General features: G+C 38.7%; 1 protein-coding gene across 1 annotated transcript; it reads right to left on the bottom strand.

The window, feature by feature from the left end:
• Positions 1 to 619: 619 nt before the first annotated feature.
• LOC144632731 (protein chibby homolog 1-like) lies at positions 620 to 8,920 on the bottom strand. The gene is made up of 3 exons (XM_078491449.1): positions 8,704 to 8,920; positions 7,643 to 7,764; positions 620 to 1,154 (listed from the first exon to the last, which is right to left on the bottom strand). Exons 1-3 carry the CDS (start codon positions 8,888 to 8,890, stop codon positions 1,065 to 1,067), a joined length of 399 nt encoding a protein of 132 aa, XP_078347575.1. The 5' UTR covers positions 8,891 to 8,920; the 3' UTR covers positions 620 to 1,064.
• Between the last annotated feature and the right edge of the window lie 9,341 nt (positions 8,921 to 18,261).

Genomic DNA, 18,261 nt, shown 5'->3' with positions numbered 1-18,261 from the left:
TGACCAATCACACCGTGCTCTTCCATGTGGTCAGAGTAAATTGATGTGGTGGTGTCAGATTATCGATAATGTAAAATTTGAAACTCGCCCGGGCTTGCAACCTTGGAACGGCCAATCCTGCCAAGGACAAGTTCAGTAACCTTCATTTTTTATTGCTACATGCTAACATGCTAAGATACAACTTTGCCATAGCCACCTTATATTTTTGAAAACTTAATGATTTATTTGGCCTTACAAGGCAATGAGCATGTGATCGCTATCTGCAAATGGTAGCCAATGAGAGAACCAATTAGATTTACAAACAGTATTTACAATTGAAAACAAACTATATGGTGTATGGTTAGAGACATCTTACATATATAAATAATGTACTTGTAGATTGTATATTACACTTGTTACACTTAAGTGAGTCATCAGTAAGTTATGAACATAATTATAATCAAACACCAGTACTTTTTGTTTGCTTTCTCTAGTTCCCAAGAAAGTATTACAACATTTAAGGAACAAACTTTATTATAATACTTACTTCCATAAAAGCTCTAGTAAGAATCGAGGTTTAATAATTTCCATTATTAAAGATCTTTTTAAGAAGAGGGGTGGGGGACTTGATAGAGTGGGGTCTTACTTGGACTGCCCATAGCCCTCTATTTTTTCGTGTTTTTTTTTTTTCAATCAATGAGCACGGGGTGAGAACGGCAAGAGAACTGGACGCCAGCGTTGAAAAATCAAGAGGCTGTGGACAGTCTAGGTCTTACTAGAGGATGTTTTACTATTGTAGTGCTTGTTGACTAACACACTTTCAAAAAATGGAAAAAATAATATTCAAACTTAATGTCATTGGTGCTTTCCTTACTGTCTTGTTCATAATTCGACATGATCTACCATTTAGGGAAATTATGGAGACTTAATAGAGCTTTTGGGGTATTTAATTTTGACAGCCACTTTCTGCCTACTTAGATATGCTTGATTTGTTGAAGTGTATCACTCTTACAAAGAAACAAAATTGAACTGTGTATGGTTAATACCAATGTCTGCACTTACACATAGTTTACTTAGTAGAACAATTATCTTGCTACTCTGCGGCCTTGTTTTTGACTTTGTAATGTGTCAAGTTCCTTCTCCATCACATTGCAGTCTGCCGTGCTAGCAGCCATCTATTTAAAAATTAAAAAAGGAAATATTGTTTGCTGATGTACCATTTATAAGCCTTGCAATGAAAGGCCTTTCACATACTTTTACTTACACCCCCAGCAGCAATGAATAAACATAAAATCTAGCAGACAAGTTATGAGAAGACTGAAAATTATAAAATACATTAGGCCTTTTTATGTTTCCTTGAAATTGAATTTGTCTTGTAAAAATATGACATAATCATTGGGATAACCTGCTAACCTAGAGTCTCCACATCCCTCACATTAACCTAAAGTTGATAAATTATGGTACATGGAAATAAACAGCCAAAGTGGATTTTGAACGCTGCAATGGCGTTAAATTGTATGCCAATTAATCTTAGAGTGCCTGGTTATTCAGTTTTTTTGAGAAAAAAATATCTACGGTTAAATAGTATTGTCTAAAAACATGTTGTCTAAAAAATACTGTCTAAAAAATTAATACGCTTTTGTTGCACTTGATGGGGCCATGTGGTTGCCAAGTCTTTCTGTCAGTTTTGTGGTCATTTTGGAGTAGTAAGTTTACTCACCACATTAATTAATGTGAAATTGTGAGACCCAAAACTAAACACAACACATATTGTAGACATTCTTATTCTTAGGGCATTTTAACCTTAATAAAAATAAAAAACACACTGCGGTGACAAACATGACAAGACAATACCCAGTACCCGATGACAGTTTCAGGACATAAAGGACGAAGGATAATCCAAATAAATTCATTGTGTCCAACAATTCAGACAACAAATGAGGATCTTGATAAATAGAATGTTATATTTCGGTATAAGCTATACCATCATCAGACTAATAAAATTAACATACAAGCTAGATCTTAAATACTAAGAGAGGCTTATTATATCAAACGCCTAGCACCTTCCCTGAACAATGGACTAAAATCCAGCAGAGAACTCTATCTATTCTTCTGAGTAAACTTATTGTTTCCGTCTCCTCACTCACAGTATTTAAGATCTAGCTTGTATCTAAACGCAGTAACACACTCCAGAGCTACGTTTTGGGATCAGGCAGTTTATTAAGATCCTACACTTACATACAACATGAACGATATGGAAATCAAAATACAATCTCAGAAATAAACCTACGATAACTAAAGGCCCAACGGTCTGAAATTATACCACTGAAATTATAAAATTTTTAAATTACGGAAAAACTACAATACATAGATAAAATCATAACTGCCATGGAAGTGGGAGGGTGGGGAAGCTAAAATGCTGACTAAAAGTGCGATAATAAACTAATAATTGCGAATGCTGATGCTGTAATGCTCGGTAGTAAGACTAATAATGAAATAGCTAGATTACTACAAAGTATCAAGTACAAAGTATGTTGCAATATCCCTTAGTGACTTATACGTAAAATTTTGAACATTATTGGCTTGCAGTAGTCTTATGACTTTCATGTATAAAAATTGCTCAATCGATAAAATTAGACTGCACCTTGCCTGAACCCAGCTGTGAACATTCGAGTGGTTGTCATGTCTAGATTCATATTAATAGTATTAATATTCAACGTTAATTTTATTAGTCTGATGATGGTATAGCTTACACCGAAATATAACATTCTATTTATCAAGATCCTCATTTGCTGTCTGAATTGTTGGACACAATGAATTTATTCAGATTATCCTTCGTCCTTTATGACAAGACAATGCATGTCGGAAAAAACTTTGATTTAAGAACTTAACGTTTCATGTTACAACATACCGTAAAATTCCGGTTGTAAGCCCACCCGCTTATAAGCCCCCCCGGTTAAAGGCCCATCAACCTGGAAACAAAAAAATACATCCGGTTATAAGCCCCCCCGGATATAAGCCCCCCTCTACCGGATGACAGTACTGAACAGGGATAAATGTTGCTTTTTTGTGTGTTTTTAACTTAAAAACGTATTTTGATCAACACTCCTGAGGCTCGTTTCGAAACGTTTTTTTCCTTCCGCTTATAAGCCCTCCCGAATATAAGCCCCTCCACTTATAAGCTCACCCAAAAACCCTTACGAAGTTGTATAAGCCCAGGGCTTATAACCGGAATTCTACGGTACATCTTCAGAAGTGACCGTTAAAAAGATTACAATAAGATTTAAACGTGAAATAAAGACTGGTACCTAATCTAAAAATAATGACAATGTTGTTAATTAACAACAAACAGACTTAAAAATCTGCAGGAGAAAAATAAATATTATGGCTAGTAGAGAAAAAGTTTCTCACTGCCAACGTTTTCATTTAAGGCCGGTTTTAAATCGCGAATCAACAATGTCTCCTTTATTTTACAATGTGTATCTGATCGTCCTGTTGCTAGAATGTTAAAGTGATCCCATTTGATGTTGTGACCTGTTGATGTGATGTGATCTGCAATGGCTGATACGTGACAGTTCTTCGATAGTGCTTTAAAATGTTCAGTTTTCCTTTCGTGTAATCAACGCTTCGTTTTTCCAATATAAAAATCATTACAGTCCCAGCAACTTGCCTTGTAAACAACTTTGGACATTTGAGAGTGGCTGAGTCTGTCCTTGTAAGGGGAAAAAGACTTAATACGGTGAGTGTTTTGGAAAATAATTTTAAGATTGAAACAACCATGGAATTTAAAGACACAAGATTTAATTTGCTTTGTAATTATTTTACTTTGGAAACCTAAATAGGGCAAAACGATGAAAATTTCTTTTTTGGGGTCAGTGGTAATTGGGTCTTGAGATTTATTTTTTGTCTGTTCACTACATCGTTCATGTTATAAGTAATAATACCACAGGGATAACCATTGTTACCCAGGATTTACAACATAGCCTGTGCATATCTCTGTGGGTGCTTTTGCCTAAATCACAAAATCATTTTACAGTAAACATTAAGTATAAAACTAGTTCCTTTAGCAATTTCATGTTAACTTGCTATTTACAGTGATGCCTAGATACCCAAGTTCAGTTTCACAGAATGCATGCTTGTGTTCTAGTGGATTTTGTTTAGTTGAGATGCATAAAATTTTACATTTTGAGGGATTTAATTCCATTTGCCATCAATGTTGCCACTGTTCTATTCTGTTTTTAATCTTTATTGCTGACAATGACATAAAATAATGCATCAGCAAAGAGCTTTACCTCAGAATGTATTCCATTAGGTAGGTTGTGTATTTAGGTTAAAAACAGTAGGGGGCCCAGAAATGTTCCCTGTGGAACTACATACATACATACATACATACATACATACTTTATTATCTTTCCCCATGGGGGCTTTTCGAAGATAATATGCTACTAAAATCAATAATATTACATTCTACTAAAATTAAAATTTAGATAATCTAATAATAATAATGATAATAATCTAATTTAGATAATCACGAATTTAAAAACTCTTCAATTAATTTACGTTTCAATGCCTTTTTAAAAATTGAAATAGATCTACTGAGTTTTAAAGTAAGGTCCAATGAGTTCCAGATGGTAGTTGTCCTGTAATAAAATGTTCTTTGGCCAGTAGCAGTTCTGAATAGAGGAATGTTTAATTGTTGAGAGCTCCTTGTGGTACTCGTGCTTATGTCTGCACGTTTGATAAAAATAGAGGTCAAATAGTCAGGAGCACATCCCGTCATGCACTTGAAGGCTACAGTGGCGCTTCGATAGTAAAGCTGGCTTGATACTGGTAGCCATTCTAATTCTTTTAGTATGGGCGTGACGTGATTGAATTTCTGTGCACCACTTACAATTCTACAAGCAAAGTTCTGTACAGATTCAATGCAGCTTATCAATGTTACATTTAGAGGAGTTCGCCCACACATTTGAGCAATAAAACAATTTACTAAAAACTAGGGCATAAATAACTGTATTAAGAGTTATTCTATCAAAAGCATGTTTAACTCGATTTATTTGTCCAAGGCGAGACATGCAGGAGGAAACAGTGTAAACAATGTGATCATTGAAAGTTAAGTGGGGATCCAGTGTCACGCCCAGGTCCTTTGCCGCCTGGACTGGTACAAGTTCCTTTCCTAGCAATGATAACGTGAAATCAAGTAGTTTGGGAAGCATTTGTCTGCTACCAAATACCATGAGTTTAGTCTTATCCGGGTTCAACAGAAGGTAGTTATTGAAACACCAGTTTCGCACGTTCAGTAAATCCTCGTTCATGTCGGTTATTGCATTTATTTGGAGGTGACTGGGGAAACTTGAGATGACCTTCACAAACTACCGTTTGGTAACATCCAGTAAGCAAATATTTCACCCAAGTGAGCAGGGTTCCATGGATTCCTTAATACTCAAATTTATTAAATATTCGATGGTGAGGGACTTTATCAAAGGCTTTCGTAAAGTCAAAAACTGCAGCAGGCACCAAATTGTTTTGTTGGTTTGATTTGGTGGTGAGGATTAGTTGGAGTTCGGTTGATCTCTTAGAACTAAAGCCATAAGCCATTCAAATGTTTCATTCAAAAACAGCTTTTCCTATAGTGGCGCCATCTTGTGGAACAGTCTTCCTATTAACGTAAGACAAGCAGAGTCCCTTGGGCAATTTAAAGATCTAATTTGAACGAGTACTCTAGGGCACCGCATTCGTGGAGAGCAGCTTTTTATATATTTTTATGTTTCCCTTCTCTCTATATATATATATTCATATTAGATTGTCAATTGTATTATTATTTAGCTGATGATTTGACCATGTTTTTAAATAAAGATTATCCTATCCTATCCTAGGACCTTAATGGCAAATCTTAGCTTAACAGGCTCATAATCACTTGGTTCTTACTGTAGGGTTTAACTGTATCCAACAAGAGACACAGGACTTCATCTCCTTTCCAAATAAGAAACTTCAAGCAGTTTATTACCGTGCAGTTAATGTTCGACAACCTCTTTCAGTTCTTTGGCTAGAAAAGGACGGTGCCGCACAGTAAAAAAGCTTTAGAAAAGCAGTCACTTGAGAAACACACAAGTCGTGTTTGAGTGAGTCACGGAGTGTGCGTCCTTCACTGCATCATCTCTTGCTTTAAACCACATGTCTGGCCGGATAAATTCCTACTTACGCGTGCAAATATTTATTTTGTTCCGAATGTTCAATAAAATAAACCCAAAACAGTTCATAAATGGCATTATAAAGAAGTCCATTTCATGTCAAAGTAAAGAGTAGACTGAAGCCATCCCGTTGTATTTCTCTGTTTAGTGTTGTCCGACGAGCTTTTGCAAGTATAAATAGAGCATACCTGACTGCATGATGTTTAAACAGGTAATTCCCCTGGTGCGATGATGTGTGTCCCGTGCCTTGACACATTCATGCTGAGCTTGCAACAATTCCCAAAATAAACTCAAAACAAGAATTGAAATATTGAGAAAACAAGTCGTTGTTTTGCAATATTCAACACGTTCCAGGTAAATTGCATGACTTGTACTCGCTCCGAGCCAAACGCCTCAATAACACAAAAATACATATTTCACATACATACATACATACATACATACATACATACATACATACATACATACATACATACATACACACACCCACCCACCCACCCACACACACACACACACACACACACACACACATAGCTTTTAAAGGCAGGTCTCGTACGGGCAACCATAAAGGCTGGTGTGGACCTGCCATTAAATAATACACTAACAAACAGAGCGCAGAGTATTTGTAAATATTTTTAAAATATGTGAATGATTATTTATTATAGAGCTACAGGTGAGCGATCGCGTGGCATAGTGATAGTTTTAAATAACTTGGACATGTCCAAGCTGTCTTTGGTTTTGCTAGGAATGGGCTACGCATGGTTAATAAAAGAGTTGAAAATACATCATGGAGCAAAGCATTTGTTGCAAAATTTGAAGATAAAAAAATTTGATGAAACAAGGCATGCGTTTTAGCAAAGCTTCCCAGGGGGAGCCAAAGGACCATAGAGCAGAGACCCATAACCATAGAAGAAAGAAAATCATGCATGCATAGAGCTGATAGAAATAAGAAAACCACACATTTCATTTTTCATGGTCAACATGGCTAGTGGCATGGTTTGCAGGTGTGTGCGCCCTCCGTACATCTGTACGTCATAAAACGATCCAATCCATCATCACTGTTATTAATTGTTATTAATTGATTAAACTCATAGATGAACTTGGGGAGGGTGCCTTAGATATGGTATACATAACAACCCTGAGAGCAGCAACCATCAGGCACTGTCACACTTGAAATCAGTGGAACTGTACTTACGTGTACCAACCCAAATACTTATCAAATTCATTTGCTTACTCAACAAAAAGGTGGTAGGAGTGGGTGCAGAAAAGCATGGCTTGACTCAAGCACGCTGCCAAACAGACAACTACATGTGGCTAAGATGCCCCCACGAAAGGACCCTGATATCAATGACTGCCACAAGTGCTGCTAAACAAAATTGGCTCGAGTCTAACTTAGCCTAAAGTTTAAGAGTTTAGATTACATATATGACTGGGTAACATCTACAGCCTTTCTAGCTCAAATTAATTTGCCTCACCATGTCTAAAAGAACTTCAATCTTGTACTTGAGGAAATTGTTTTCCTCTTTAAGCTGTGCATTTTGTTTTTGTAATCTGCTGACTTCCACTCCATCTTTGGAACTGCTTTGTGAACCTGGTTCTGAAAAATCATTAACACGTATTTATAATACCTTTTAACATAAACCTTGTTCTAATAACCATTAATTCAATGCCCCACAGGGCTTTGGTCAAGAGGCCAAAGCCTGAGAAGGCATTTTTAGTGATCCCTGTGTATAAGTAGTATCAAACAGTGCCCACAGCCAGTAGCCAGAAAAAATCTTGACTTCACCTTGGTTGAAGTGAGGGTGCAAGAAGTAATCATATAATGATGACATAACAATAGCGCTTACCCAGGGGGGGTACTCCAGCTTGTAAATGACGGGGATGATCGAAGGATTCTTTTGGGTTTTAAATTTTCGATTCCAGGTGACATAACAATAGTGCTTTTCCCCATGGGTTATTGGGTAATGATGACGTTTTAACTCTTCATTTCACAAGGTCTCAAAGAGGAAAGACACAGAATTTACTTGCCCAAGAATGAGTACAAACATTTCTACAAATTTGTCCACGATTAACAATAAGCAAGACTGAGTTCAAAACTGAGATTTGTCAGACAGAGATTTGCTTGGTCTAGAAGCAAGCAAGCTTTGTAGCACGCTGACAGGTCCTGACAGGCTGGAATATCTTGTCACGATTAAGCAATTTTGATCATGAAAAAATGCTATGTAAGTCCTGGTTCACACTAGCGACATAACGACATAACGACATGGACATAACGACATAAAGAAAAGTTCAGATCTTTCCTTATGTCGTTATGCTTATGTCATTATGTTCCAACTATGTCGTTATGTTTTGTTGTTCATACTGGTGACATAAAACATAATGTGAGGTCTTTTTTGCATTTGCGTGACCTTGCCGTTATGTCGCTAGTGTGAACCAGGCCTAACACCAGTTAACAAGCTTTTAAAAGAGTTCTAAAAAAATAGGTTTGTCACATAATCAATAATTTCGATAAAACTCCTATAGTTAGTCAACTTGCCTGCAATCCATTCGCCATCTTGAAAACTAAGCTCATGACGGCCTAGTTTTAACTTCACAAGGGCATTATTGACCGATTCTGCCAACTCTCCAGTACCAGCCAGGCTTAAATTTGACTTGCTTAGAGTTGTATTCCCTGCATCAAGTCTTCTTTTTGGAGGTTTGTTATTCCTTTTGAAAAACGGCATCTTGTTGGATCTTGTTGTGGTAAATTCTCGTTCTCAGAGCCCGCGTCCCCCTAGACCAGCGGTCGAGAAATCCGTAGATACGTCGATACGTCATGTAGTTATCAGATAGCGGTTTGACACGGCATGTACTAAAACGCGAAAGAACGAAACGAAATATAGTTTATTTAACCACGAAGAGCTCAGGAGCCGTAGCTCGTTAAAACGCTCTCGTGAAATAAAAAGGTCTAAAAATTACAAATAAAAGACGGTTAAAAGGTAAAAAGTGTATCTGTACCACCGAAACGAAACGACCGAAACAACCGAAACGGCCGAAACGAGCGAAACGAGACGAAATCACCGAAACAAGCAAAACCCATTACAATTATTGAGAGCTAACCGTAAACAGGCTAACCGGAGTGCATAGTAGGCTAACCTAAGTGAAACGTAGGCTAACCGGAGTGTGTAGTAGGCTAACCGGAGTGTATAGTAGGCTATCCGGGGTTTATAGTAGGCTAAAGGGAGTGTAAAGTAGGCTAAACGGGGTGTATAGTACGGTAAGTGACGGAATTCTTGAAGTTTTGCTTGTTTCGGCGATTTCGTTTCGTTTCGCTCGTTTCGGTTGTTTCGGCGGTTTCGTTTCGCTCGTTTCGGCGGTTTCGGTCGTTTCGTTTCGGTGGTTTCGTTTCGTCGTTTCGGGTTTTAGTATATGCCGTTTGACACGGCTGTGCAGAGCCTAGCCTGCGTTCATTCTTGGTTTTCACGTGACGTCATCAAAATTCTAAAACCCAAAATCGCAAGACCCCTGAGATTTTATCCTTTACTGCCTAATAGACTTTCTTAATATATATCTTGTTGAGGGCTTTTAGCTCGATAGCATTCGCCATTTTTAAGAAAGAGCTTTTTGAATTTCGGAGTTTCACGCCACACGAGATCAAAGATGGCCGCCAGAAGGCTGTCACGTTTTGTTAAAAAAATGCCTTATTCTGCAATTTGTAACAATCTGAACAGTTGAGGTTTAGCGAGAAGTGTTTATGTGAATGTTAACTTGTTCATGAGGGTGATCCGACCGCTTTTTGTAGCAGTATTTAATGCCAGATGTTTTCATTGATTTCCGGCCGCCATGTTGGAGCCCAACTGCTTGGGCTCCAACATGGCGGTTCCATACTGTGCTCTCTAAATTTGCGAGAAACAATTTGACGGATAACTCAAGTACGGAATAACGAACAGACCTGAAACTTGGACAAGTAGTTTATATAATAGTTTTCTACAACTTGTATTATTCTTGATTTTTTTTACTCAATAGTTTTGGATTTATTTTTACGCCGCGTGACAGTGAAAACCCCGTATAGTGGGTTCAACGCAGGCTATGCAGAGCCCTACTCAACTATACAGGGCTAAACACAGCCCTACACAACTATGCACGGCTATAAGCTGCTATACAGAGCCCTACACAACTATGCACGGCTATAAGCTGCTATACAACTATGCACGGCTATAAGCTGCTATACAGAGCCCTACACAACTATGCACGGCTATAAGCTGCTATACAGAGCCCTACACAACTATGCACGGCTATAAGCTGCTATACAGAGCCCTACACAACTATCAGCAAGGCTATACAAAGCCCTGCAACGCTAACTCGCAACATTACGCTCGCGCGTCCAGGCCATGTTGAACAGAGACAAGAAGCAAGGCTGACACTACGTAGAAATGAAAAAACCTTAACGGGACAACGACATGATAGAGTCCAAACTGAAAGTCAAAAATCCAAACTCTGTACAGCTGTTTTGACCTGATTGCCGTAATGATTCGATTTAGCGCCCGGGGCGCTTATTTACGGACAGGGCGCTTATTCGGGACAGGGCGCTTATTTAATTTTTTGAGAAACAGTCAAAAGTTCAAAACAAAACTTTAATAAATATTAAAATAGCTAACAAAACACAAACTGTAACAGTAAAAAATTGTTGAAAGGTTAGTTACTTTTAAAAGAATTGTTCATTTTAGCAGTAAATATATACAAGTACGGTACGGTGAATGTTGATGAGTTTATCTATTCGACGTCGATATGACTTCAGTAGAGGCAGTTATCCACAATAGGAAAGCTTATTACAATAGAGGCGCTTATAAGAATGGGGGCGCTTATAAGAATGGGGGGCGCTTATTAACAAAAACACATTCGAAGGGGGGCGCTTATTGGAAGGAGGGCGCTAAATCGAATCATTATGGTGGGTCTCGTTCAGCAGAGTGTATGCCGCACAGAATAGAACAACCAGCGCAAAGACAGTTGTCTATAACTGAAGTACTCGTGGTAATGACAATCCGGATGGGCTCAAATTCAAACACCCACCCATTGATCATAGCCGCCTGACTATTACTCAATAGGTCAAGAATTCGAAATATCATGTCGTTGTCTCGATAAGGAAAGTGAGAATATAGAGGGGAAAAAAAAAAACAGAACTATCCTTAACAGAACTCTGGGAAGGTGTTGCGCGAAAAATCGACGGCGACCCTGTTACGCGGATCAACTTTCTAAATATTCGTCATCTTGAGTTGTGAGTTTTTAACTTGGGTTCAAAAACTCGCAACGGAGTTGCCGTGTCTTAAGTTGCGCAAAAAATCGTCCGGTACCATGTTACACGGTGAACGATTTTTTAGCGATTAATACTGCAAAACTTGGTATCGCCGATATAGCAAAGAAAGTCAGCGCCTTTAGAATACCAAACTTACCAAAAACAATCCGCTATAAAGTATTACTTCTCTGCGTAAGTGTATGGTTACCAAAGAGGTAGTTTTCTACTTATTGTTATACCGTTTGTAATGAGCAAACTGAACGAGTCGAATTTCTGATATCGTTTTTATAGGCTTTGCTAAAAAAAAGCGACTTAAAACAGACGTGTATTCGCTGTGTATAGCCGTTAAGCTTTATCATCTCGAAATTTCTGGTGTCACGTTACCTCGACTCTCTTTAAGGCGGACACCTCTCTAAGACGGACGGTTGGGGCCAGTCCCGACGGTGTCCGTTTTAGAGAGAGTTTTTTTTTTATTTTTTATTTTTTTATTCATCCACAACACAAAGTACAAAACATACAATTACAAATGGTTACAAATTGTTGCTAGCCTAAAACAGCCGCGCAATTGCTGTTTTGGCAATTAATATGTTCTTACTTACTTAATAATATATTACTTACAATAATAATTCCAAATACTCTCTGTTAATAATTTACATAAAGTTACATGTATACAAAAAAAAAAAGGTAATGAAAATGAGAAACCAAATAAAAAAGGGGATCACAGGCGTCCCAAACTCACGATTCGAGAAATCGATCGAACAAACGATCCATGAAATCACACGAATGATCCACGCGAGCGCACGAATGACCCATGCAAGCGCACGAGTGAGCCACCCTCAGCGCATCGAGCGGGACGCGACCGCCCGAAGCCGCGCGGCGCCGCGCCACAATTCAGACCGCCGGAGACTCGAGCACTCCACAAGACCCTGCACGGAGTCCAAAACAACGTCTCTCTCTTAGAGAGAGTTGACTGTACACACATTCTCGTCCCCAGAGGCCGCGATACTGGTGCTGACCAGAAGGATCGCGGCTAGGGCTTTCCACAAGTTGCTCGAAATTTCCTAAAAAGTTGCCCGTAATTTCTCAAAAGTTGCTCAAAAGTTGCTCCAAAATCAAGTTGCTTCTGATAATAAGTTGCTCTGTTGCTCCATCCAAAACGCTCTTCTATTGGGATTTCTCAATTCTATTCCCTTTGGGGTGATTTCTGCAGGGTTATGCAATTTTAAGTCTATTGTGGGGAAGTAGGATTTTACTGAGAATCGTGAGATTCGTGACGTCATGGACGTGTTAGTGTTCAGGCAGAATGAGCGAGTTGGAACGTCTTCGATGTTCCTCGAATCTCGGCACTTCGGAATCTTCGGAAACGTTCGATTGCCTTTGAACAACACTCGGATAATCTTCGGGATCTTCGTCTGGAATTCTCAAAGAACAAGTTGCTCGAGGGAAAAAGTTGCTCGAAAAGGAAAAGTTGCTCGAAACATGAAAGTTGCAAAAAGTTGCCGAGCACTTGTGGAAACCCTAATCGCGGCCTCTAGGGACGAGAATGCACTCATCCGACACTAGAATCGAAGGGAATGGAATGAGTATGGAGCAGTTTTGGCGGGAACTGCGCACGCGTGCGACGTGAAGGTCTGTATGCAGTCTGCGATCCCCGGCCCCCATTTCAAGATAGATTCTCGTTCCCAGAGCCAGCGTCCCCCTAGACCAGCTGTCTAGGGGGACGCGGGCTCTGGGAACGAGAATGAGATAGAGATAAGAGCAAAAAACGATGTTAGACCCTTTAGTGACAGAAAGGGCGAATTACAGACAGGGCTGTCTTGCCAGAACCGGTATTACTCTGACCATCTATGCTATAACAACAGGCATTCAAGAGCCAGTGTTGCCAAACTGCTGAAAAAGTACAAAGCAACGTGTTTCATTGGAGTTAACAACAAAAATCAATTTGCATCTAAAACTGTAAAAGGTGAAAGAAAAGCAAAAAAAAAAACGAAGAAGCTGTTGAAAAACATTTGTATCTCACTGGGACTGAAATGGCAGTAACACAAAAGTAGCACCAAGTTAAAAAAAGATTAAGACGGAATCCACTAGGAAGTCGAGTAATATTAGGGACAAAAATCAATTCAGAAATTAATCTTATTGCGTATTCCCCCAAGGTGATGTAAGTAAATCCGTGATCACAACAACAATTTCTTTAGAGTGTGAATAGTTCAGTTGGGCAAATCTCACGTGTCCATTTGTCTCGCGTTCAGTGGTTCAGCGGAACTTCAAGGTGTGTTGTTAGAAAGATTTCTCGTAGATATTTGAGAGTAACACAAAGCTGCAATAGAGGGTCTATTTCCAATACTACTCGAAGTCCTGGCGGATTTCCTCTTAATGATTTCTAAATTTATAGATTTTTCACTTCAAAGATTTCATGTTTTAAAGTAACCACGTTAACAGGTCTTCTTCTTTGTTTTATCAAACTATGGAAATTATCTTAACAAAAACTGTTGCATTTTTAAAAAAAATAAACCAGTTTTAGTGTCAAAGTATAGGAAATGTGGCAACTTGTCTTTTGTTGAGGTGCAATATAGGTTTCCCAGATTTTTAAGTTGTGAAAGGTGAAAGCTGATTGAAGCAGTTTAGATACATCATTTAAATTTTATTCAAAATCGATTCTAAGAAAGGTGCTATGCACTGTTTCGAGTTAACCAAGTATCCACCAGAAATCAAGTCCACCTTAATGAATAATTTATTTGGTAGATACGTTCTGTACAGTTAACGTGTTACGAAAATGATGAGTTTGATCATATATAACTTCTCCCTAAAACCTTATTGAGTCGGTTATTTATCGCGTGTGTGATTTGTCGTGGCTGGCGCTCGATGTGCTTGTCGACCTTTGTTCATTGCTTTTAAATAGTTTATCACGTTTCTCCCAAAAGAGAATTGTTTTTCTCAACGGGAAGCTCTAGGCAACTGTAAATAATTTAACAAAAAGGTCCTGGAAACTAAATGTTTCCGGTGTTGTTATGGTGACGAAAATATTTTAAAACTTTAAAAGCAATGTTATGATATATGTTAATTGAGTTCCGCCTGCAAGAACCAATATTTAGACGCAAAAGTTGACGTTAACGCTTATTGCCTAGCCAAAATAAGCGTGAAGTATGAACCGTTTTTAAATAGACGTAAAAAAGAAGGCGGAGAACACATACGTTTAGGATGGAGGCGTACCTGTTTGATGCAAATGCGTGTAACAACAACACTGGACTGAGTTGTGAAGATGTTGTTAAAGTGTCAGGGATTTTTCGCTCTTCGCTTGCTAACCCTGAACATGCTATAGAAGAAGCAAGATCCTTTGCCGATAGATTGAGTCCAACGGATGAAACACTGCATCAGTTTATTTCCAAGATTGCCCGTCACAGTTATTCTAGTTATGACAACTGTGTTGAAGAATCACGGTCATCGCAATTTAACACCAGAACAGAAACAAATAAAGCGGCACAAAATACTCATGATCACTTCACTCGTCCACACCGCGAGCAAACCTTCGAGCAAAAGAATATTTGCTGCCACGGCAAGCTTTGTACTCACATGCTAGATTTAATTATCCTATCTATGGCCGCCGCGACAAATTTCACAGCAACAGTCAGAGAAAAAAGTTGGAACTATACGGACAAAAGTCTTCTCACTGAGTCATCGCACGACGAATCCAAAAAAATGGGAAACTTTTTTAGGGGTTTCTCCCTGAGAATATGGAAAAGAGGGATTAAAAGTGTTGGGCTTTTTAGCGAGAAAACAGCTGAGGCAGTGCCTCGAGATGATGAAAGAGCTAACAGTGATGACACTACTATTATTATTGATAATAATAACAAAGAAGCGCAAGACAAAGATGAACTCAGAGAAGTACACTCCGGCAAGCAAAATGAAACTATTAAATGCACGGAAAAAGGAAGTAGTCCTTCGATGGAAAGATCATCACCGAGTACTGTGAAACAGGTCACAGAAAACACGAATATAGACAACTTCTGCACTAGCACAGGTGGCACGTCACAAACTGACACATGTTTCTCGATAAACACATGTCTGAAGTCCGACTTGGTTGATGACATAACAGGAAACGCAGAAGAGTATTCCATAGCAACAGTAAAGAAACTGCAGCATGAAAAAGAAATACGTACACTAAGGGAGGAAAGAAACGTTCTCCGAACTCAAGCAGAGAGCTTAATCAAAGAGAACAGGGAGATTAAGGTATCTTTAGGAAAAGTGAAAACAGAAAAAGGTAAACTAACTCGGGAATACAAACAACTAAAGGCACAGTTCGACGAGCACGAGCGAAGTACCCGGCAACACACAATTATGCTTAATACTCGTTTGGAGCGACTGCAACATGCAAAGCTGGCAGCTGATCAAGGCTGCTTAAAATTAAGCCTTAAACAAGAACGTCTTGTTGTGTACGAACAGCATGTTACCCTAATTTGCCAGCGGTTAATGAAAACAGTAAGAAGGGAGCTGGAACAAACGCAAGATTTGTTTGATATTGCGAAGGCGAAGTGTAGCTGTAGCACGATAAAACCTACACAGTGGAATGAAGATACAATTGATGGGGAGGGATTAACCATGTATGAAGCACATCACCGACTTGAGAAACAAGTCCTAAAACTGATTTATAGATACAGAGCTGTTATACAGCTACTCAGTACTGAAGCCAAAGCAGATAACAGCTATAAAGACGGACCAAAAAGTCTCTTTTCCATGATAGAAGCGGGGAAGCTAGATCCATTTTCAGAATGTGAACATTTTGAGCCACATTGCGCCCCAAAGGCAGAGTCAGATTCGAGTTGTTAACTACCGTGGCGTCTCAGCTCGTGATACCAGAGGCCATGAATTGTTAAACAGGGAAAATCGTCAGACGCCTGATGTACAAACGTCCAGAGATCGCCTTAACGTTGGCAAAGAAAACGAAGAAAAGACACAGGCAAGGCGTCGGAGGCCAGGGGGGAGAGGAGGGGGCATTTACGTGCAAACGAGAAGTAGATGATAAAACTGAAATAGAACAAACAATTGACTTCAGATAACACATGTAATCAACGCAATTCCCCTGACACAGTAAATCACGGTGAGGGGTCAGGGATCATGCAGATTCATTCTGGGCCTCAGTCAGAGCTGCTTTATACAAAGAGCTTTGACGAAATAGGGAAATACTGAGTGCTTTGCATGCAGGCAAAACAAAGACGAGAATGAATCTATGCCAACCGGCAGGAGCCGTGGAAGACCGTCCGATTTCTATATATCATGTTTAAAGCACTCTACTTTCCGTAAAACAACAATAAAAATAGCAAACAACAAACAAACCAACGTTTTTCATAAAGAGTCTTTAGAAGAGGAGCGTTAAGGTGTTTAAATATGACAGTCAAACAGAGCTGGTTCAAAATAGCGCAAATTTATGCATGACATTGTTTCACTGTTCATTATTTTACACTGTCCCTTATTAACATTCCCGCTAAGATATGAACTTCATTTTCTTGAGTCAAAATACATTTCACTAAGATTGTTCTCCACCTCTCTATCACGCAAAATAACGCGCTTTCGTCCATTTTCCCGCCATGCTTTTTCCGCGTTCAACGATCGAAAGTTAAAATTTTACTCATAGGCTGTGCTCATTCGTGAAATATTGTTTTTACCACTAGAAAATTTCTATATAACAATATAGTATCTATGTACACCCTCTATATATTTTCGGGCCAACAAGTGGGTAATTTGATTATTAACTATTTTTTGGCTTTTTTGACGTCTGATCTGTAGTAAATTTAGCAGTTTTTTAAAAAATTTCAAAATTACACGAGAATTATTACTATTATTACTATTACTTTGTAGCTTTTAACTAAGCCATTTTTAAGTTGTCGTGCGATTTTCGATCCACTTATATAGCAGTAAAGTGAAGAAAAAAAATAATATGAAAAACAATTTTTTTAAAAATTCCGAAGATAACAACTGTTTTCTCTTCATCATTTTCATTATTAATTAAGATTTTTTGGTATACCTGTTTTCGTTTAGCTTGACGCAACTGAAAAATTGGCAAAAACTTCTTACGAGTACATACTTAAAAAGTACAAGTTAAAGTTGAATTAATTCCAGAAAAGGAGGTAGGAAAGAACTTATCTCGATCAGTTATATTAAATGCAATGTGGTTGATCAGTCTCTATATTCTCATTAACTTTTCCTTTTTGTTAAAAAAGATTAAAAACATCTGTCGCCGATAGAACATACTAGTCTAGTTGACAAGAAAGCCACACTGTACGGCGAAGTGCACTTCATCGCGAAGAATCCGGAGCTTTTTAGAAAATAAAAACGGCCTAGATATAATGTCGTTCGAAAAAAACAAGCGAAAAAAGTCAGGTGGGATAGTGGATTTAGTTTACGGGGATGACACAGAAGCGTTTTTAGACGAACTAGTCAATGATGACTTTTTAGACTGGCATTCCAGTGAGCCTGATAACGAGGGTACTACTGCGACAGCCAAACATCAAACAGACAAACAAAACTTGGAAGCTTTGTTGACTACCAATGACAAAAACATCAAGCCGGCAAGCAAAGCTTTGGAGACACTGGAGGGAGAACAACCAAGCACAGAAACACCAACTCGAGCAAAACTTCCTACAACTTACGCTCCGCAGAAAAGGTGGACGCGATTCCCGACTAGAGTTCCAACCGCTCAAGATCACTTGACACAGAAAAGTTCTTTGCGAAACGAGGGTTGTGCCGAGCACTCAAGTACAAGTAAAGATGGCGCCGCTTCTTCAGTCGAAAATGATATTTTGGATGCTTCCAACCTCTTAAGTCGAA

Source organism: Oculina patagonica, chromosome 12 (genome assembly GCF_052425735.1).
Source record: "Oculina patagonica isolate OP01 chromosome 12, crgOcupat, whole genome shotgun sequence".
In the NCBI taxonomy this organism is placed as follows: domain Eukaryota; kingdom Metazoa; phylum Cnidaria; class Anthozoa; order Scleractinia; family Oculinidae; genus Oculina; species Oculina patagonica.
This window is presented reverse-complemented; position numbering and strand designations above follow the sequence as displayed.